The sequence below is a fragment of the Rhinoraja longicauda genome, chromosome 10 (assembly GCF_053455715.1).
Source record: "Rhinoraja longicauda isolate Sanriku21f chromosome 10, sRhiLon1.1, whole genome shotgun sequence".
NCBI classification, from domain to species: domain Eukaryota; kingdom Metazoa; phylum Chordata; class Chondrichthyes; order Rajiformes; family Arhynchobatidae; genus Rhinoraja; species Rhinoraja longicauda.
In genome coordinates, this window is record NC_135962.1 from 23,927,424 (window position 1) to 23,948,480 (window position 21,057).

Below are 21,057 nucleotides of genomic sequence, written 5' to 3' on the forward strand. Positions count from 1 at the left end.
AGGTTTGGTTGGTGAATTGAAACTCTTAATGGTGAAAAGAGGTTTAGAAGCATATGGGCCAAATGTGGGCAGGTGAGACTAGTGTAAATGGATCATCTTATTTAGCATGGGTAAGTTTGGCCATCTTAGTTGGCTTGGGTAATTGGGTCAAAGGGCTTGTTTCCATGCTGTATAACTCGAACTGAGTGGATGTTTGCGAGACTGACAATGGTTCCTCTGTCTTGGATTGTAATGGCAAATTCAAAGCACTTCAAATACTCAGTATCTGAAATGGCACATGCAATGAAGTTTCAGGCTGACTATATTTTGTCAACCCTTAATCTACCGAGGTAGTAAATTAAACCATTTGACTTCATTATTCAGTAAAATCATGGCCAATGTGTCTTAGATCTATCTCTTGTCCATTTCTTTCTGACTTCCTCTAGGTAGCACAATACTGCAAATTTAAACATATGAGCAGTTTAGGTAAAGGCTGTTCCAAAAATTCACAACTTTTCAAATGAAGGAACTTTTCCATATCTCATCCCCAGTGGACTATGCTTTATTCAGAGAGAGCAACTTGTAGTTCTATAGGTAGACACAAAATGCTGGAGTAACTCAGCGGGTCAGGCAGCATCTCTGGCGAGAAGGAATGGGTGACATTTCGGGTCGAGACCCTTGTTCAGACACATCTTGCAGTTCTAAACCCCACAGCCAAGAATAAGTCCCACACAGCATTTTGTTTTTACAAAGTTTATTTACAAATACAAAGTTACAGTGAAAACACTACTCTAAGGAGACATCTATCTAAAATGGGGAATAGACATATAAGTATCAAACCAAATCATTGTTACTTTCATCTGAGAAGTACTCAAGCCCCTGTGATGCTCAGCGGTCCCGGAAAGGAGCCATGGTGCCCATGAGCACTGCATGCTTCCTCTCCAGGGACACCCAGGCATGGGCAAGCCTGAAAGAGGGGCAGGCAGTCAGCCTTGGGTGGAGCTCACCTGTTGCCCGTTGCAATGACTCATGAATGGTTAGCTTGGCCAGGCACAGCAGCAAATTGACCAAGGGATCCCCTGACCCACCCACCCCCCCTTCGCACTGTGTCCATAGATCAGAAGAGGGGCTAAAGTGCAACCAAAATCTGCGTAGCAGCCCCTTCAAATATTCAAAGGGCTGCGACCTCACATATCCCATGTACACAGACTCCTAGCCGCAGAAGCGACATCGCACACAGCATCTATCTGATCAGTTTTATCTGTTTTTCCTTTCAGCAGTATGTTATTCCAGGCAGAGTCAGCAGAATCTAGACCAAAAATAGAAAAAGTGCTTTTGAACATTTAAACAGCATGAAAACTATGATATCTGGCTGTCTCTGGGTAGGCTTTGCTGTCTGTCAGATTACTGTCAGATGGTGATTGAAAGTAAACAAATGAAGATATTTGAAATCCGAATAAGAATGGAAACACTCAGCATCTGTGGAAAGAGGCAGAATTAACAACGCAAGTTAGATCCAACATTTTCTGTTTTTGCTTCAAAATATGAGACTTGTTTCAGGCCTTGCTATTAGATGGCATTCACGAGTAAAACATCCCATGATAAAAAGGAGTCGCCATCCATGGCTCAGGAAAAAGGCACTCAGGAAGTCCCATTCCAGGCAAATGTGGACAAAGTAGGCGGGGGAATGGGAAGTATAGGCAGCTCATTGGCATCAGAAATCTGCCCAATTGATACATGGACATGGATCAGTCACATATTTCCCTACTCAAAAACAAATCTTTAAATTTATGGAGTCTTATATATTCTGTTTACAATGTTTGGCTTCAGTTATAAAATGTTGGATGCACAACATTATATATTTTAAATTACTGATCAAGGTAGTGATAATATCATGTTTTGATATATTCTGTATCTTCATAGCAAGGGCTGATTTTTTGCATGCTTCCCTTCATCACTGCACGGATTAATCAATACCATTTTTTGACTGACTTTCTGACAGACACAATTTAAGGAGGAATAAATGGATCTCCATCAACTTTTGATGAACAGCAAAGTCTTAAATATACAGGGTAAACTGTTTTAAGAAAACATATTAATTTTACATTAGGTAATCATTCTTTTCCAAATTGATTTCCAATGAACAAAATGTAATGTTACAATATAAGGAAAGTTAAAAAAATGCATTCATATTCTTAACATTTTATATTTTTCATAACAATTTTTATTAACTTGTAATAGGTGTTATTTCAAACATACTGCAACTTGTTTGCATTCTTTCAAGTCGTCTTAAGTAAATTGATTTCTTCATCACTGTTGTGTTGAGTAAAGAAAGAACAAGAAATTTTGACAATATATAGTTGAGCATTATTGACAATTAATAATCCATTTCATAGGGGATACCTCGGAAAGGTAAATATCTGTGAGAAATGGATAAAGTCTTGGTGGATGGTGTACCTACAGCTAATCTTTGGATCTCAGTAGTAAGTCCATGTACCGTGCAGTATTACAATTCATATTGTCATTCTTTCCTATTTTCTCCATTATCAATTAATGAGGATCACGCCATTGTGACTCATTCCATTTTAGAGAAACACCATAATATAAAAATAATTTCATATTCAACATGTTTTTTTTAATTTAAAAAGTCTAAAACAATTGGATCACAAGGCTTTGCCTCAGAATCCTATAAAAGGTGGAAAGATTTTATTAATAGTAACTGCTTATCATGACAAGATATGAGTAGCACAGTGCCATGAGAGACCCAGGTTCAATCTTAATCTTCGGTGTTGTCTGTGTACAGTTTATATGTTCACTCCATAACTGCGTGGGATTTCTCTGCGTGCTCCAGTTTACACATTCCAAAGTTATGCTGGTTGGTAGGTTAATTGGCCATTGAGAATTGCCCCAAATGCATAGGTGAATAGTAAAATCTGGAGGGAAGCTGAAGAGAATTTGGAATCAGATTAATGTAGGATTAATCTAAAATATGTGTTTGATGGACAAAGTGGACTCGCCAAGCTGTAGGGCCTTTTTCCGTAACGTGTTTCTTTGTGTAGTTCTTGGTAGATGAATATTATTAGAATCAATCATTTTAGCACAAAATTCCTTGTATCTTTTTGCTGATGGAATGAAAAGTACGCTGAAGTACAACATAAATAATTGCTAGATTTTTACTGCATTGCTTTGTTTTTCAAGAATGATGTTATCCACAAGAGGAGGTCATTGAATGATACCAGAAAATCAACCTTGCAGCAGGAATGGAATAACTCAATCAAGCTACAGCATCCTGAAGAAACAAAATCAGGTATACATCACTTCTTGTCATAAGAACCTTTTAAACAGCAATTAATGAAGAAATAAAAAAATAACAACTTGAAGAAGAGTCCCTACTTGTTGCATCTGCACTGTCCATTAAGCACAAATTAGATTAATCCTACGTTAATCTAATTCACTGCATATTCTCCATGTTCTCTAGAGATGATTGATGCCTGATCCGCTGAGTTACTCCAGCAGTTTGTGACCCTTCGTGTAAACCAGCATCTGTAGTTCCCTGTTTCAACAAGAAAAAAATACTGATTTGTAGAGCCTGCAAACACAAAATGATTAGCTGAGAAAATTTTAGAAACATTTGGAGTTATAACGTTTTCAGCTATTTATTATGTATTCATTCATACTTGCATCTAATATATACACTAACACTTTTTTGTCAATTGTAAGGTCTTTTACATAAAATATCGAGACTTTACATAGAATTTTCTGATCATGCCAGAGAGGTGGTGAATAGGATATTGTGACTGATGCCAGGGCAGAGGAATCAGGGCCATGTGTGTGATCCTGGTGTTTATAAATTGATAACTAAAGAAAATTGTGGGATTTGGATCCGCTATAGATATAGGTGGAGAAATGGCAGATGGAGTTTAACCAGAGAAAGTGTGAGGAAAGTACTTTGGGGAAAGTATACAGGAAAGTTTTTTAGTTTAGTCTAGAGGTACAGCGCAGAAACAGGCCCTTTGGCTCAGCGAGCCCGTGCCAACCAGCGATCTCCATACACTAGCATTATCTTACACAGATTAGGGACAATTTCCAATTTCCAATTTCCAGAAGCCAATTAAACTACCAACCTGGACGTCTTTTTTGGAGTGTGGGAGGAAACCGGAGCACCCGGAGAAAACCCACGCGGTCACAGAGAGAACATACAAACTCCATACAGACAGCATCCGTAGTCAGGATCGAACCTAGCGCTGTGAGGCAGCACCTCTGCCATTGCTCCACCATGCCACCCCTGGCAGGATCCTTAACAGCATTGATAGTCAAAGGGACTGTAACTCCCTGAAAGTGGCAACACAAATAGATAAAGTGGTAAAGTAGGTCTTCATCAGCCGAGGCATTGAGTCTGAGAGTCAGGAAGTCATGATGCAGCTTTACAAAACTTTGATAGACACAAAATGCTGGAGTAACTCAGCAGGACAGGCAGGATCTCTGGAGAGAAGAAATGGGTGATGTTTCGGTTCTCCACTCATGTGCCCACTCACGTCACCCATTCCTTCTCTCCAGAGATGCTGCCTGTCCCGCTGAGTTACTCCAACATTTTGTGTCTATCTTCAGTTTAAAGCAGCATCTGCAGTTCCTTCCTACACATTTTATAAAACTTTGGTTTGGTCACATTTGAAATATTATGTGCAGATTTGGTCATTGCATTACAGGAATGATGTGGAGGCTTTGGAGAGGGTCCAGGTGAGGTTTACCAAAATGTGGCCTGGATTAGAGAGTATTAGCTATAAGGAGAGGATGGACAAACCTCTATTGTTTTCTGTGCAGCACAAAGGTTGAGTGGAGACCTGCCAGGATATAAAATAACGAGAAGCATAGACAGGGTAGACAGTCTGAACCTTTTTCCTAAAGTGGAAATGTCAAAGACTAGAGGGAAAAAGTATGTAGAAGATGTGCAGGATAAGATTTTGTACGCAGAGAGTGGGTGCTTGCAATGTGTGGCCAGAGTTGTTGGTGGAAGCAGGTACAATAGTGGTGTTTGCGGATTTAAACTGGGCACGTGAATATTCAGGGAATGGAGGGACATGGATCATTTGCAGGTAGAGGAGTTTACCTTGCCACCATTTTGGGCCAGACTTTGTGGGCTGAAGGACCGGTGTATGTTTTGTTAACTAAGGGGACAAAGTAGCTTATTGGTGGTGGGGGGGGGGGGGGGGGGGGAAGAATCTATATGAGATAATGTGTCACAGGAGTTTAAACATCTTTCGGTGTGGTTCTTCTGTATCCACCTCTGCTAGATACACATCTAGGATCTATCGTGAGCAAAAGGAAGGCATTTTTTGAATCTCATATGAAGTTACCAGTGCCGGTCACAAAGGAGCAAGCAAAGCCTGGCAAAATGCCAGCCACATTGAAAGTGTGCAACCCAAATACAGCTGGTTGTATCATGGAAGGTGTCCAAGGCCCTAGTCATTTTCTGAAGGATGGTGAAAATGCAGAAATCATAACTAAGGTAATACTTATTTGTGTGTTGAGACCTCTTCTACAAAATGCGCTTGTTATGTATATTACAATACAATGGTGCTTTATTTGTGACATGTTCTTGGGTACAGTGACATTCATTTTTGTATGCAGTTCAGTACAAATATCACATAAGCACTTAGATACATTTTAGATAAACATCTCAGATACATTACTAGTGTATAGCAGTAGTACACTCAGCCAGTATACAGATTGGCCAGTTAAGTTGCTATTTTTGAGTTTCCGTTTGGAAGCACAGGGTTCTTGACCTGACCATGAAGGCCCGTTGTCGTGGCGGCGTTACAGGGTCGGCCTGGCTAAGCATAACCGTGGTGCCCTTCACTGCACCTCTGTCGCTGGTCCACCTGCTTGCGATTTGGTTCATCCGTCAGTACCCATTCTTTCTCTATTACTGCTCTTCCTGGCCTCAAGTTTATATGAATTCAAAAGGCCAGTTTAAAAGATGCAGAATCCACAAAGAAAATCTCTATGGCATATCATCCCCAGATGGAAATTGTTTGTTTCTGCAGTCTGTTATACCTAAAATTCCAAGTTCATAATGTTTACAGTGGAGAAAAAGATATTGTCACTTCATAGCAAATGAGTCTTAGATGTGAAATAGCAGCCCATTGCTTATGCGACCAAAATAGAAATTCTACAATGATGAGTTAATCTTCTTTCGACTGTGGCACTGAGTGATTACTAACTAAGGTTCAGTGAGGCTCAGTTGTTCCACCATGTTTCAACTTTGTCACATGCAGTCTCAAATTATAATTTATTATTTATATTATGGGAGGGTCGTCTCAAGGAAATAAAGTTCTTGTTTGATCGCATTTTCTGATGTCTGAATGGTTGAGATGCAGTAAACACCTTGTGTCACAATGCCAATATTGCAAATAAGATGGCTAAGAACTGACATTTGATAATTAAGGTCAGAGTGGGTCCTGAAGAAAAGGAGCAGGAAAATCCGATCAGTACGTCTTTGCTATTTTGTGCGGTTTAGGAGAATGGAAAAGGGCAAAGTCAGCATGGCTTTGTGAAGGGGAGGTCTTGCTTAACAAATTTGCTGGAATTCTTTGAAGAAGTAAATAGCAGGACAGACAATGGAGAGACAGTAGATGTTCTTTACTTAGATTTTCAGAAAGCCACATGTTAGGCTGTTTAGGAAGATGAGAGCCCACAGTATCAAAGGGCAGATACTAGCATGGATAGTAGGTTGACTGGATGGCAGAAGACAAAGAGTGGCAATAAAGGGGGCTTTTTCTGGTTGTCTGCTAGTGACTAGTGGACTTCGGCAAGGGTCGGTGCTGGGGCCGTTACTCTTCACGTTATATATTAATGATTTGGCGAGAGGATTGAAGGCTTTGTGGCCAAGTGTGTGGATGATACAAAAATAGGTGGAGGGGAAGCAGTGTTAAGAAAGCAGTGACTCTGCAGAAGGACTTGGACAGGTTGGGAGAGTGGGCAGAGAAGTGGCAGATGGAATATATGATTTTGGTAAAGTATGGAATCATGCATTTTGGTAGTAGGAATAAAGGCGTAGACTAATTTGTAAAAGGGGTGAGGATCTAGAAATTGGAGGTGCAAAGGGACTTGGGAGTACTGCTGCAGGATTCCCAAAAAGTTAATCTGCAAGTCGAATCGATAGTAAAGAAAGCAAACTCAATGCTAGTATTTATTTTAAGTGGGCTTGTATACAAAAACAGGGATGCAATGATGAGACTCTATAAGGCACGGGTAAGGTCGCATTTGGAATATTGTGAGCAATTTTGGGTGCCATATCTGAGGAAGGATGTGCTGGCCCTGGAGAAGGTCCAGAGGAAGTTTACAAGAATGATCCCAGGAATGAGTAGGTTAATCTATGATGAGCGTCGGCACTAGACCTGTAGTTGCTGGAGTTTAGAAGAATGAGAGGGGACCTAATTGGGACATACAGAATAGTGACAGGCTTGGATAGAGGGACTGTGGAGAGGATGTTCCCACTAGTGGGAGGGTCTAGGACGAGAGGTCATAGCCTCCGAATTAAAGGACTTTCGGTTTGGAAGGAGATGAGAAGAATTTCCTTAGTCAGAATTCTTTGCTGTGGAGGCCAAGTCAGTGGATATTTTTAAGGCAGGGATAGATAGTTAGATTCTTGATTAGTACAGGTGTCAGAGGTTATGGGGAGAAGGCAGGAGAATGGGGTTGGGAGGGAGGGATAGATCAGCCATGATTGAATGGCGCAGTAGACGATGGGCTGAATGGCCTAATTCTACTCCGATTCCTTATGACCTTATTGAAAGAGCTAATGGCTATTAACTTTGCATGATGGGATGCTTGGCCATTATGCTTTTGGGGCTTCTATATTGTTGAAAGTGGAGGAATGCTAATTGTTCATAAGGATGTGTCTGATAACTGAAACTTACAATCCTTGGAAACCACAGAAATAATAAAATGGTAGAATGAATATACAGGATCAACGTGAACTTTGGGTCCTGAATAGCTGATGTTTGCAAAATTGCACCAGGCAGGATGCAACTATGATTACTAAAGTTTGCATGCCAGGCTCCGATAGTATATCCTGTTATGCCTGGGAAGAATGTCTGGGAAAGACGATGGACAATGCTCTTGTTAAGATTAGTATGTGGTTAGCTGTTGCCTACTTGTGGGAGTGTGTAAACAAGACCTTCTGTGCTATGATAAGGATCCTTTCCCATCGACTAATGATTTATTATGTGGAATATTTTATGACTCTAGGATGACAAGTATATTGTGTTCGATACCATTTGTGATTGATTTGAAGGAAATGTGTTAAACATTCTTGCCGCAAATTCTGTATAAAAATGTTGCGAAAATGCCGTATCTTTGAGTGGAAGCACGGGGAGTGCTGAATATGGTTCTACACCCTTTGTACTAGTCCCCCCACTCCCGTCTGATGATAATTAAAGCTTTGCTTGGTTTACCTTTAACTGTTTGTGTTGTTGTCTATTTTAAGAACCGAACTTTAACATTATGACCTTAAAAGCATAAGATGTATTGCCCACTATCATTGGTAAGATTAGTGACATAGCACATTTTTCTGGATTCTTGCCAGGAATTTACTAATTTTAAATGTGCCTCTGACTTGCTGTAGGATTGAGACACAAGAAATTGCAGATGGTGGAAATTTGAGTGAAAAACAAGGTGCTGGATGAACTCGGCGAGTTAGGCAGCATCAGTCTGAAGAAGGGTCTCAAACCAAAATGTCGTCTGTCCATTTTCCTCCATGAATGTTGCCTGGCTTACTGAGTTCCTCCAGCAATTTTTTTAGTGCTTACTGTAAGATTTCTTAGATTGGGCAAAATTTGTTAGGTGCATTCAGGAGAGTTCCTTGACAGAGTGTGTAGATAATCTCACCAGGGAAGGGGTCATGGTAGACATTGAATTGGGAAATGAGCCTGGCCAGGTGATCAGTGATTCATTGGGAAATAATTTTCAGAATAGTGATCATGACTCCATGTTTTCAGATAATTGTGGATAAAGAGAAGATTGGACCTCGAGGCAAAGTGCTAATTTGGGAAGGGCTACTTAGAACAGTGTTAGGTGGGTGCTGAGAAGCATGGATCGGAAGCAGCTATTGTTGGATAAGTCTATTTCTGTTGTGGGAGTTGTTTGAAGGCCAGTTAGTGGGAATTCAAGACCTCTTGTTTTTGGAAGAAAGATAAGGCTTTTCTGGAAGAAAGATAAGGATGGCCAGGTTTGGGAAATGTTTCCATTTTAGTCACAAGGGGCGTGACCAGCCATACTTTCTCCTGCTCCTCCACTCTACTAGCTTTCTATCTCCACACCCTTGAAATCAGTCTGAAGAAGGGTCCCGATCCAAAATGTCATTTATCCATGTTCTCCAGGGATGCTTCCTGACCCACCCTGTAGACTCTTCAGTTTGATTGATTAATGAGATGTGTTGCACAGGTGCCAGGTGCCCTCTCGAGGAGTTCACCACATGAAACACTCTTTATCTACAATTTAAATCTGTTGTGAGCTATAATGAACACCGAGTTCTGTTTGCTACTGATCATAAGATCTGGGCCATTGAAGCAGAGTACCAATTTTGTTATTTCTTAGTTACATCGAGGGTATTGACTGCAAGGAGAACTTGGATTGACTTGGAATGTTTTCTTTAGAATGTCAGAGGTTGAAAGGAGACTTGACAGAAGTATATAAAATGATGAGAGGCATAGATAGGGTAGACAGTCAGAATCTTTGCCCCAGCATGGAAATAACAGATACCAGAGGATATAACTTTAAGTTGGGAAGGGCAGTTTAATGGAGATGTTGCAGGGCAAGTTTTTTTACACAGAGGGTGGTGGATGCCTGGAATGCACTGCCAGTGGTAGTGGTGGAGACAGATATAATCATAGTATTCAAGAAGCTTTTGGATAGGCACATGGATATGCAGGGAATGGAGGAATATAGATTACTTGCAGGCAGATAAGAGTTGGTCTTGGCATCATGTGGGACATTGGCATTGTTGGTCGAAAGGCCCCTTCCACTGTTCTGTTTGATGTATCTATGTAAAACCTCGTCAAATTTAAGGGCCAAACATCTGTTACCTTTTATTAACACTTCATATTTTAACTAAGAGAATGTAAATAATATACTTTGTCTATCATTTATATAAATCATTGAAGTACAATGAAGTTTGCACTTTATTTCTACTTATAGTTAGAGTGCAACACATTTGGTCCAATTCAGAAGCACCCTGTGGTAGAGAAAAGAAGACAACTTATTGGACTCTATCAGGCCATTTGTGAGAAGGTTCGGTGGTCACCATTTGACTCGAGGCAAACAATTTCTAAAGAAATTAAGGTAAGGTGTTCAGGTAATAACTTTTTCTCCAGAGGGACTTACGGAAAATAAATTATAAGGTGCTTGAGTGCATGAATCTCCACGAAAAAACAATCCACCAAGTGGTTTAGAAAACAAATGGCATTTTGGCCTTTATTGCCAAGGGGTTGGAGTTTAAAAATGGGGATTTTTTGTTGCAATTGTACATCGGAGTTTAGTTTTAGTTTAGTTTAGAGGTACAGAGGAAACAGGCCCTTCTGCCCACCGCATCTGCACCGACCAGCGATATCCCGTACTCTAGTGAGGCACAATTTACAGAAGCCAATTAACCTACAAACTTGCACATTCTTAGAGTGAGGGATGATACCGGAGCACCCGGAGAAAACCCACACAGTCACAGGTGAGAATGTACAAACTCTGAACAGACAGCTCCCGTAGTCAGGATCGACTGGGGTCTCTGGCGCTGTAAGGCAGCAACTCTACCACTGCGCCACTGTGCCACCTCCTGCGACTCACCTGGAACACTGGAGATAGTACAAAGGAAATTCACCAGGGCATTTCCTGGGATGGCAGGGTTGACTTATCAAGTGAGACTAAATAGTTGTATTCCTTGAAGTTTAGAAGAATGAAACATGACATTATTCATACTTATAAGATTCTAAGGGGCCATGACAGTGTAGATGGTGGATAGACACAAAATGATGGAGCAACTCTGCAGGTCAGGCACCATCTCTGGAGAAAAGGAAAAGGTGATGTTTTGGGTCAAGACCCTTCTTCAGACTCGATCTGAAGCGTCACCTAGTCCTTTTCTCCCGAGGTGCTGCCGGACTGGCTGAGTTACTCCAGCATTTTGTATCTATCTTAGGAATAAAACAGCATCTGCAGTTCCTTCCTACACAGGATAGATGGTGGGATGGTTTCATTCGTGGTAGAATCTCAAACGAGAGCATTTAACTGCACGATGGTGGTCATTTAAAACTGAGATACATGGAAATTTCTTCCCGTAGAGGGTGGTGGATCGTTGGAACTTTATCCCCCTGCAGGTCGTGGAAGCTGCATCGTTAGAAGGGTCTTGATTCTTTATCCCCCTGCAGGTCGTGGAAGCTGCATCGTTAGAATTGGCTTAATTCTGCTCCTAAGTCTATGATCTTATGATCTTGAATGGCACAGAAGAGAAGTTGTGGCCAGAGTAGGTCAGTTATGATCATATTAAAATGGCAGGGCATGTTTGAATGGCCTGGTGGCCTACTCCTGCTCCTGTTTTCCTATGTTTTTGTATGTGATGTATGAAAAACATTATTAGTGGATAGCCATATTTAGTTTAGTTTATTATCACATGTACCCAAGTACATAGAAACGTTTGTTGTTGCATGCTGTCTAGTCAGCGGAAAGGGTATCCATGATTACAATCGAGCCGTCAGGATAAATGGAATCACACTTCTCTTCTTGCCTGGTGGTAGAGGGGAGAAGAGGGAGTGACCGAGGTGAGCTCCGTCCTTGATTATGCTGGTGGTCTTGCCGTGGCAACATGAAGTGTAGAGTCAATGGAAGGGAGGGAATTTTTGAAGTTGCCACAAAAGTAGACCATTGATACCATCTTTGGTAGACACAAAAAGCTGGAGTAACTTAGTGGCGCAGGCAATATCTCTGGAAAGAAGGATTGGGTGACGTTTTGAGTCGAGACCCTTCTTCTATCTTCAGTTTAAACCAGCATCTGCAGTTCCTTCTTACACGATACCATCTTTGAGATTGCTGCTGACTTCATTTTTGTGCGATGGAGTGTCAAGTTTCCGTGTAAAAGTATAAAACCAATCCTGACAGATTAGTGAAAAGTCGGAGCTCATAAATTTCCTAGATCATGCAGATGGTGTTTAAGTGGTGTGTTCTTGCGTGAGGTAATTGTGGAGAGCTGTGCAGGTTAGAATAAGCTAGGCACAGGCTCACTGTGACTATCTATGCCAGGCCTACGCTATTTAATGGTGGCACTATTTCTTGACTCTAATTTCACATTTTGTTCGCCTTGATTTTAGGAAAAGACATCACCAACCCTGCAAGAGCGACTGCAATGTTTGCTGATTGAGGACGCTAGTAACCAGGAAGAGAAAGAGGTATGTGTCCAATATTTCTGTATTGTTCAATCGCTGCACCATCAATCACTCGGGCGGCACGATGGCGCAGCGGTAGAATTGCTGCCGTACAGCGAATGGAGCGCCGGAGACCCGGGTTCGATCCCGACCACGGGTGCTGTCTGTACGGAGTTTGTGCGCTCTCCCCGTGACCTGCGTGGGTTTTCTCCAAGATTTCTGGTTTCCTCCCACACTCCAAAGACGTACAGGTACGTAGGTTAATTGGCTTGGTAAATGTACAAATTGTCCCTAATGGGAATAGGATAGTGTTAATATGCGGGAATTGTTGGTCGGCGCGGACCCGGTGGGCCAAAAGGGTCTGTTTCCACGCTGCATCTCTAAACTAAACTAAACTAAACTCTTGGAGGGCCAAGCTAGTTATAAATAATGCCAACCAATTAAGGAACTTTCTCCGCCCAGCTTCCTCTCCCCCGCTATCTTACTGAGCTGAAATGAGAGGGCAGCACAAAGTTGATGTGCAGTTTGGATGAGAAGCAACATGAACAGACCAATTAGGTATGATGAATCCTGTGTCTACTCTGGGGGGTGTTTGCAATTGTGATTCCATAGTCCAGATGTGACAAACGGCAACTCTTAATTAAATTTTATATTTCAAAATAATGCAGTCGAGTTCTATCAGACCGAAGTATGTTTTGTGATTGAAATTTGTGAAAACCGCAATAGCAAATACACCAGAGGACTCAATATACTTCACGACTTGAACCCTGGATCATCTCTCTGTGTGCTTGGAGGCTGATAGAGAAGTGAAGTGACAGTAGATGACATGTAATATTTGTTTTCATGCCACTTATGCAAACCTATTCTGGTTTGGTTTGATGAGGCCCACGAAGAGAGAGTCTTTACCAGAATGAAGAGAAAACTTTTAACAGAAAGATTGAGGCTCACTTTGATATTATTTTAATGGAGAACAACTTTACAGGCTGCTGCAGGGATATCAAAGGCAAATGCTTCCTGATTTGTGTTTCGCTGGTGATGGTTCCTATCAATATTGCTGCTGATGTCCTCAAGTTCTTCTGACCCACCCCACCTAGCATCATCATCTGCATGTGTAGAAAGGAACAGCAGATGCTGGTTTATATCAAAATTAGACACAGAATGCTGGAGTAACTCAGCAGGTCAGGCAGCATCTCTGGAGAATAGGAATAGGTGATGTTTCAGTCTTCAGACTGAAGAAATGTCACCGATTCTTTTTCTTTGAAGATACTACCTGCCCCGCTGAATTACTCTAGCATTTTGTGTCTATAATCATCTGCATAATCAGTCCCATTTCTGACCATAACTTAGTTCATCCCTCTGTTTTCCATGTCTTTTCTCCACTTATGAACCAGCCCATTGATCTTATATTGCTTGCTTCTTCCCTTACCTTCTCAATCTTCTCCCTGACCAACTATGCATAAATTACTTCCCTGAGTTCTATTCTTGGCGGAGTTTGAGGAGGAAAATACACTGCATATCCCATAGTGTAAAGCTGGTGTGTGCAAGACCTTGGATCTGGCATACTGTTGATAGATGTTTAGTTTAAATTCGGACAGGACCATTGCTCCTGTTATCATCACTGCTATGCTGCAAAAACTGAATTGCAGATGTGAAGTCAGAATGACTGTCGTTAACAACAAGGTAGAATTTGATTGAGTGGATTATCAGATGGATGTCGTAAAATTGAAATGATTAGAGATCAGGGGCGTTGCACCTGACATAAATATAGGTCTGTGTTGTTGGAGGGCAGTTATCTCAGCCCCATGGGCTTAGCTGAAGGTGTATTTTGGGAACAAAGTTCTACTTGTGTTCAAATGTAGGTGCCTCAGAATGGTTCCTCTGATCACTCTCCATCAGAAGGTATTTATTCACAAAATGCTGGAGTAACTCAGCAGGTCAGGCAGCATCTCAGGAGAGAAGGAATGGGTGACGTTTCGGGTCGAGACCCTTCTTCAGACTGATGTTAGGGGGGCGGGACAAAGGAAGGATATAGGTGGAGACAGGAAGATAGAGGGAGAACTGGGAAGGGGGAGGGGAAGAGAGGGACAGAAGAACTATCTAAAGTTGGAGAAGTCAATGTTCATACCGCTGGGCTGCAGGCTGCCCAAGCGAAATATAAGGTGCTGTTCCGGTGGGCCTCACTATGTCACTGGAGGAGGCCCATGACAGAAAGGTCAGACTGGGAGTGGGAGGGGGAGTTGAAGTGCTCAGGTTGGTTAAGGCGGACTGAGCGAAGGTGTTGAGCGAAACGATCGCCGAGCCTACGTTTGGTTTCGCTGATGTAAAGAAGTTGACATCTAGAGCAGCGGATGCATTAGATGAGGTTGAAGGAGGTGCAGGTGAACCTCTGTCTCATCTGGAAAGACTGTTTGGGTCCTTGGATGGAGTTGAGGGGGGAGGTGCCCGGGGATGGGGTGGTTTGGGTAGGAAGGGACGAGTGGACCAGGGAGTTACGGAGGGAGCGGTCTCTGCGGAACGCAGAAAGGGGAGGGGATGGGAAGATGTGGCCAGTAGTGGGGTCCCGTTGTAGGTGACGGAAATGTTGGTGGATGATTTGTTGTTACACTCTCCATCAGAAGATCAGAAGGAATACTTGCTGACAATCACGAAGTTCAGTTCCATTTGTGGCTCTTCTCATAATGAAACAGGTGATGATTGTTCAGCAAGCCTTGATGTTGGGAATGGAGTGATCAGTGGCCAGCAATACTAACAGCATAAACAAGCAATGACCATCTCCCACAGGAGTATTTGCCACCACCCTATGCCCCTCAACAGGGCGGCACAGTGATGCAGTTGCTGCTTCACAGCGCCAGAGACTCGGGTCTAATCCTGACTATGGGTGCTGTCTGTACGGAGTTTGTACATTCTCCCTGTGACCACGTGGTTTTTCTCCGAGTGCTCCGGTTTCCTCCCACATTCCAAAGACGTGCAGGTTTGTCGGTTAATTGACTTCTGTAAATTGTTCCTAGTGTGTAGGATAGAACTAGTGCATGAGTGATCACTAGTTGGCATGGACTCTGTGGGCCGAAGGGCCAATTTCCACACTGTATCTTTAAACTAAACTAAACTAAACTAAAACATTAGCATTGCCAAATCCCTCATCATAAATATCCTCATGATCATCATTGGCCAGATTTCTAAACATCTGGAGTTTAGATGGATGAGGGGGGACCTCATTGAAACTTACCAAATAGTGAAAGGCTTTGTGCTAACAATACAAAGCTTTTCCACTATCTATTTGACACAAAATGAAAGAAATATTTTGCTTCGGTGTAGCTCCAATAAAGCAAATCAAAGTCACCTGTTTAATTGGCACTGGAACCATCAATGTTAATTCATCCCTCCATTCCTGTGTGTATCATCTATTATGTGCCCTGCATTACCATATCTAAAAGCTGCACTTTCCATGGCTCGGACAAGAACAGCAGGAATATGTGAGAACCACCATCTTCAAGTCCCAAACTATTATAAATCCTTCAACACCACTGGGCCAGAATCCTGCAACACCTTTCCTATCACCCAGTATGCCACTGCTTGTACCATAAAGAAATATCCAATGCTCACATTTATTTTGGGAGGACAAGAATCCAAAAACAGGGATGGAATGCTGAGGCTTTATAAAGCATTGGTCGAACCGCATTTGGAGTATTGCAAGCAATGTTGGGCCCCATGTCTGAGGAAGGATGTACTGGCACAGGGGAGTGTCCAGAGGAGGTTTACGAGAATGATCTCAAGAATGATTTGGTTAATATATCATGAACGATTGATGGCACTTAGGCCTGTACTCACTGGAGTTTAGATAGATGAGGGGGGACTTCATTGAAACTTACCAAATAGTGAAAGGCCTGGATAGATTGGATGCGGAGAGAATGTTTCCACTTGTGGGAGAGTCTAGGACCAGAGGCCATCGCCTCAGAATAAAAGGATGTATCTTTAGGAACGCGATGAGGAGGATTTTCTTTAGTCAGAGGGTGGTGAATCCATGGAATTCATTGTCACAGAAGGCTGTAGAGGCCAAGTTGATGGATATTTTTAAGGCAGAGATTGATAGATTCTTGATTAGTATGGGTGTTGGAGGTTATGGGAGAAGGCAGGAAATTGGGGTTGAGAGGGAAAGAAAGATCAGCCATGATTGAATGGCAGAGTAGACTTGATGTGCTGAATGGCCTAATTCTGCTTCTATCACTTATGAACTTATGAAAGACTGCAGCAATTCAATCTTGATGGCGATTGTTGATGGGCAATGAATGCTGGCTTGTACTGCAACATCTAGTCCTATAAAAGAATGACAAAAAAAGTTAACTAATTATGGTTTGGTTGAGCTAAGTTACATTTATTCTTGGGAATTTTTCATAAAAATCTATTGCATTAAGCTTACAAAATTCAAAGCTTGGGCGCCCAAACTGAAAGTACCTGTTTCTCTTCTTTTTAAGAAATAGATGTATTATGAACTGAAACCAAATTTGGGGTTGTGTCATGATGGCCTTACCTTTACTTAGCTGCACACAGCTATTTCAGAATGCACGTCATCCAACCGGACTTTATCAACATAACCCTGGGCATCCTTTCAGTGCATTATTATTTAAGCAGGTTACAATGTACCTAATCCATATTTGAGCTTTTATTCTAGATTTTGCTTTTATTTTCCTAAAATAGAAAAGTCTGAGTGACTTTTTTTCATGGAAGTTCAACAGCTTTGCTATTAATCCACTGAGGAAGATTAATCTTTTGCAGATATTTTCAAAGCAGTGTTTCAGAGTACTATGTTGTTTACACCATTGACATTCGCTGTGACTGAGACAGCTATTTCTGTTTGACCTCCCTAATCTCTCTGCGGTATCAATATCCCAGTCTCCTACACTACCTCTGCTTGGTGATCCTCGTCATTGGTATGATATTGTTCATTTTTATTCCTACCCGTCTCAGTGTTGGCACTGCACCTTCAGCATTGGTTTCTCTTAGTCATGCATGGTCAGCTTTGATATATCACAGACTTTCTCTGCTTTCAACTACATCATCGGTAAACTTGGAATCAGTTCCCATTAGCCTGCTCTTGTGAATGTCTCCAGCCCTCTCCCTGAAATGTCAGCTCAGGCTGAAAGCAAAAATATATCAGCACTAGTTTATTTAGCTCAGAAAGAGTTTCCAATCTCACATTTGCGGCACGGTAGCGCAGCGGTAGAGTTGCTGCTTTACAGCGAATGCAGCGCCGGAGACTCAGGTTCGATCCTGACTACGGGTGCTGCACTGTAAGGAGTTTGTACGTTCTCCCCGTGACCTGCGTGGGTTTTCTCCGAGATCTTCGGTTTCCTCCCACACTCCAAAGACGTACAGGTACGTCCGCACCTGTCCTCCACACATCAAATCCAGCATCCCTGACTCACTGGACCCACATCAATTTGCATACAGGGCAAATAGATCCACAGAGGACGCCATCTCTCTGGCTCTTCACACTGTCCTGACTCACCTAGAGAGACAGGGCACGTACGTGAGGATGCTATTCATAGACTATAGCTCCGCCTTCAACACGGTCATCCCCACCAAGCTCATCACCAAACTCCACCAGCTAGGCCTCAGCTCGTCATTATGTGACTGGATCCTGGACTTCCTGCTGGAACGACCGCAGGCAGTGAGAATGGGCCCGCACCTGTCCTCCACTATCACCCTGAGTACCGGCACACCACAGGGCTGTGTTCTGAGCCCCATGCTCTACTCCCTCTTCACACACGACTGTGTTCCTGCATTCGACACCAACACCATTGTCAAGTTTGCAGATGACACAACGGTGATCGGGCTGATCACCAACGGGGATGAAACAAACTATAGAGCGGAGGTGCAGAACCTGGCGGACTGGTGCTCGGATAACAACCTGTCCCTAAATACCACCAAGACCAAGGAGCTGATCATCAACTTCCGTAGGTCACATAACGGGGAATATGCCCCGATCTCTATCAACGGGGACAGTGTGGAGAGAGTGTCCAGCTTCAAGTTTCTGGGCACTCACATTTCGGAGGACCTAACATGGTCCAATAACACTGCTGCGCTGGTCAAGAAGGCACAACAAAGACTGTTCTACTTAAGAACACTGAAAAAGTCTGGTCTACCCCAACAGCTGCTGACGACCTTCTACCGCTGCACCATCGAGAGCATCCTAACGCATGGCATCCCTGTGTGGTACCTCAGCTGCACGGAGGCAGAAAGGAAAGCTCTACAGCGGGTAGTCCATAGAGCTCAGAGGGCCATCGGAACACAGCTACCAGACTTAGAGGGCATCTACAACACACGATGCCTCAGAAAAGCTACCAGCATCCACAAAGACTCTTCACACCCCTGCAACAGTCTGTTCGAACTCCTTCCATCGGGCAGACGATACAAGGCCTTCTACGCCCGCACCTCCAGACTCAGGAACAGCTTCATCCCCAGGGCCATAGCTGCTATGAACCGGTCCTGCTGAGCCGGATGGCCACAACGCATAGATCAACTTGCACTTTACCCTGTCCAAAACTGTTACAACTGTTTCGTTTCGTTGGGTTGCTGCTGTCTAAATTACTTAAATTATTGCATCGTATGGGAGGCGCACTCCCAATCTCGTTGTACCCCTGGGTACAATGACAATAAAGATATATTGTATTGTATTGTATTGTATTGTATGTAGGTTAATTGGCTGGGTAAAATGTAAAAAATTGTCCCTAGTGGGTGTAGGATAGTGTTAATGTGCGGGGATCGCTGGGCGGCACGGACTTGGAGGGCCGAAAAGGCCTGTTTCCGGCTGTATATATATGATATGATAATCCATTTCATGATGCCAGAGCCATTACCCACAATTCTGTTAAAACACACCCAAAGTGCAGAATTATATCCATCTGGGTGACCCAGATTTGCATTAGGTGAGAAATAGTATTGGATAGACTGATGGGACTAAAGGCTGATAAATCCCCAGGGCCTGATGGTCTGCATCCCATGGTACTCAAGGAGGTGGCTCTAGAAATCGTGGAAGCTTTGGTGATCATTTTCCAATGTTCTATAGATTCAGGATCAGTTCCTGTGGATTGGAGGGTAGCTAATGTTATCACACTTTTCAAGAAAGGAGTGAGAGAGAAAACGGAGAATTATAGACCAGTTAGCCTGACATCGGTGGCTGGGAAGTCAATTATTAAAAAGGTAATAACGGCGCATTTGGATAGCAGTAAAACGATTAGTCCAAGTCAGCATGGATTTATGAAGGGGAAATCCTGCTTGATTAATCTTTTGGAAATTTTTGAGGATGTGACAAGTAAAATGGATGAAGGAGAGCCAGTGGATGTAGTGTATCTAGATTTCAGAAAGCCTTTGATAAAGTCCCACATGGGAGATTGGGGAGCAAAATTAGAGCACATGGTATTGGGGGTAAGGTATTGACATGGATAGAGAATTGGCTGGCAGACAGGAAGCAAAGATTAGGAATAAACAGGTCCTTTTCAGAATGGCAGGCAGTGGCGAGCGGAGTGCCGTAAGACTTGGTGCTGGGGCCGCAACTATTTACAATGTATATTAATGATTTGGATGATGGAATTAGAAGTAACACTAGCAAGATTGCAGATGACACAAAGGTGGGTGGCAGTGTGAACTGCGAAGAGGATGTAAGGAGGTTGCAGGGTAACTTGGATGGGTTGAGTGAGTGGGCAGATGCTTGGCAGATGCAGTATAATATAGATAAATGTGAGGTTATTCACTTTGGCGGCAAAAACAAGAAGGCAGATTATTATCTCAAAGGTGTCAGATTAGGTAAAGGGGAAGTGCAACGAGACCTTGGTGTCCTTATACACCAGTCACTGAAAGTAAACGTGCAGGTATGTCAGCGAGTGAAGAAAGCAAATGGCATGTTGGCCTTCATAACGAGAGGATTGAGAACAGGAGTAAAGAGGTCCTTCTGCAGTTGTATAGGGGCCTGGTGAGACACAATCTGGAATATTGTGTGCAGTTTTGGTCTCCTAATTTGAGGAAGGACATCCTTGCTATTGAGGCAGTGCAGTGTAGGTTCACGAGGTTAATCCCCGGGATGGAAGGACAGTCATATGAGGAAGGATTGGAAAGACTGGGCTTGTATTTACTGGAGTTTAGAAGGATGAGAGGGGATCTTATAGAGACGTATAAAATTATAAAAGGACTGTGCAAGCTAGATGCAGGAAAAATGTTCCCAATGTTGGGGGAGTCCAGAGCCAGGGGTCACAGTCTAAGAATAAAGGGGAGGCCATTTAAAACTGAGGTGAGAATAAACATTTTCACCCAGAGTTTTGAATTTGTGGAATTCTCTGCCGCAGAAAGCAGTGGAGGCCAATTCACTGGATGAATTTAAAAGAGAGTTAGATAGAGCTCTAGGGGCTAATGGAATTAAGAGATATGGGGAGAAGGCAGGCACAGGTTACTGATTGTGGATGATCAGCCATGATCACATTGAATGGCGGTGCTGGCTCGAAGGGCCAAATAGCCTCCTCCTGCACCTATTTTCTATGTTTTCTATGACCCAGACTACAACTAAACCAGGTGTTTAAGTCTATTCAAATTGTATTGGCTTCATTATTAGTGTCATCTTACTTACCTGATTTCTTTATTCTCTCTTTCTGTGATGATTTACATTTAAATTTCTTTCAGGGTG

The 21,057-nt window shown here is 42.7% G+C and overlaps 1 protein-coding gene across 4 annotated transcripts in view; it reads left to right on the forward strand.

Annotated features, from left to right (window-relative positions):
- Positions 1–2,381: 2,381 nt before the first annotated feature.
- The window catches only part of LOC144597628 (uncharacterized), a 59,299-nt gene continuing 40,623 nt past the window's right edge, over positions 2,382–21,057 (forward strand). For 3 of the 4 annotated variants that reach the window (XM_078407135.1, XM_078407136.1, XM_078407138.1), the window contains exons 1-5: positions 2,382–2,462; positions 3,178–3,286; positions 5,271–5,485; positions 10,177–10,320; positions 12,330–12,407. In XM_078407135.1, the coding sequence (XP_078263261.1) occupies positions 2,409–2,462; positions 3,178–3,286; positions 5,271–5,485; positions 10,177–10,320; positions 12,330–12,407 (600 nt within the window). In that variant the 5' untranslated portion in view covers positions 2,382–2,408. The remainder of the gene's footprint in view (positions 2,463–3,177; positions 3,287–5,270; positions 5,486–10,176; positions 10,321–12,329; positions 12,408–21,057) is intronic. The other variant, XM_078407137.1, reaches the window with a different exon arrangement.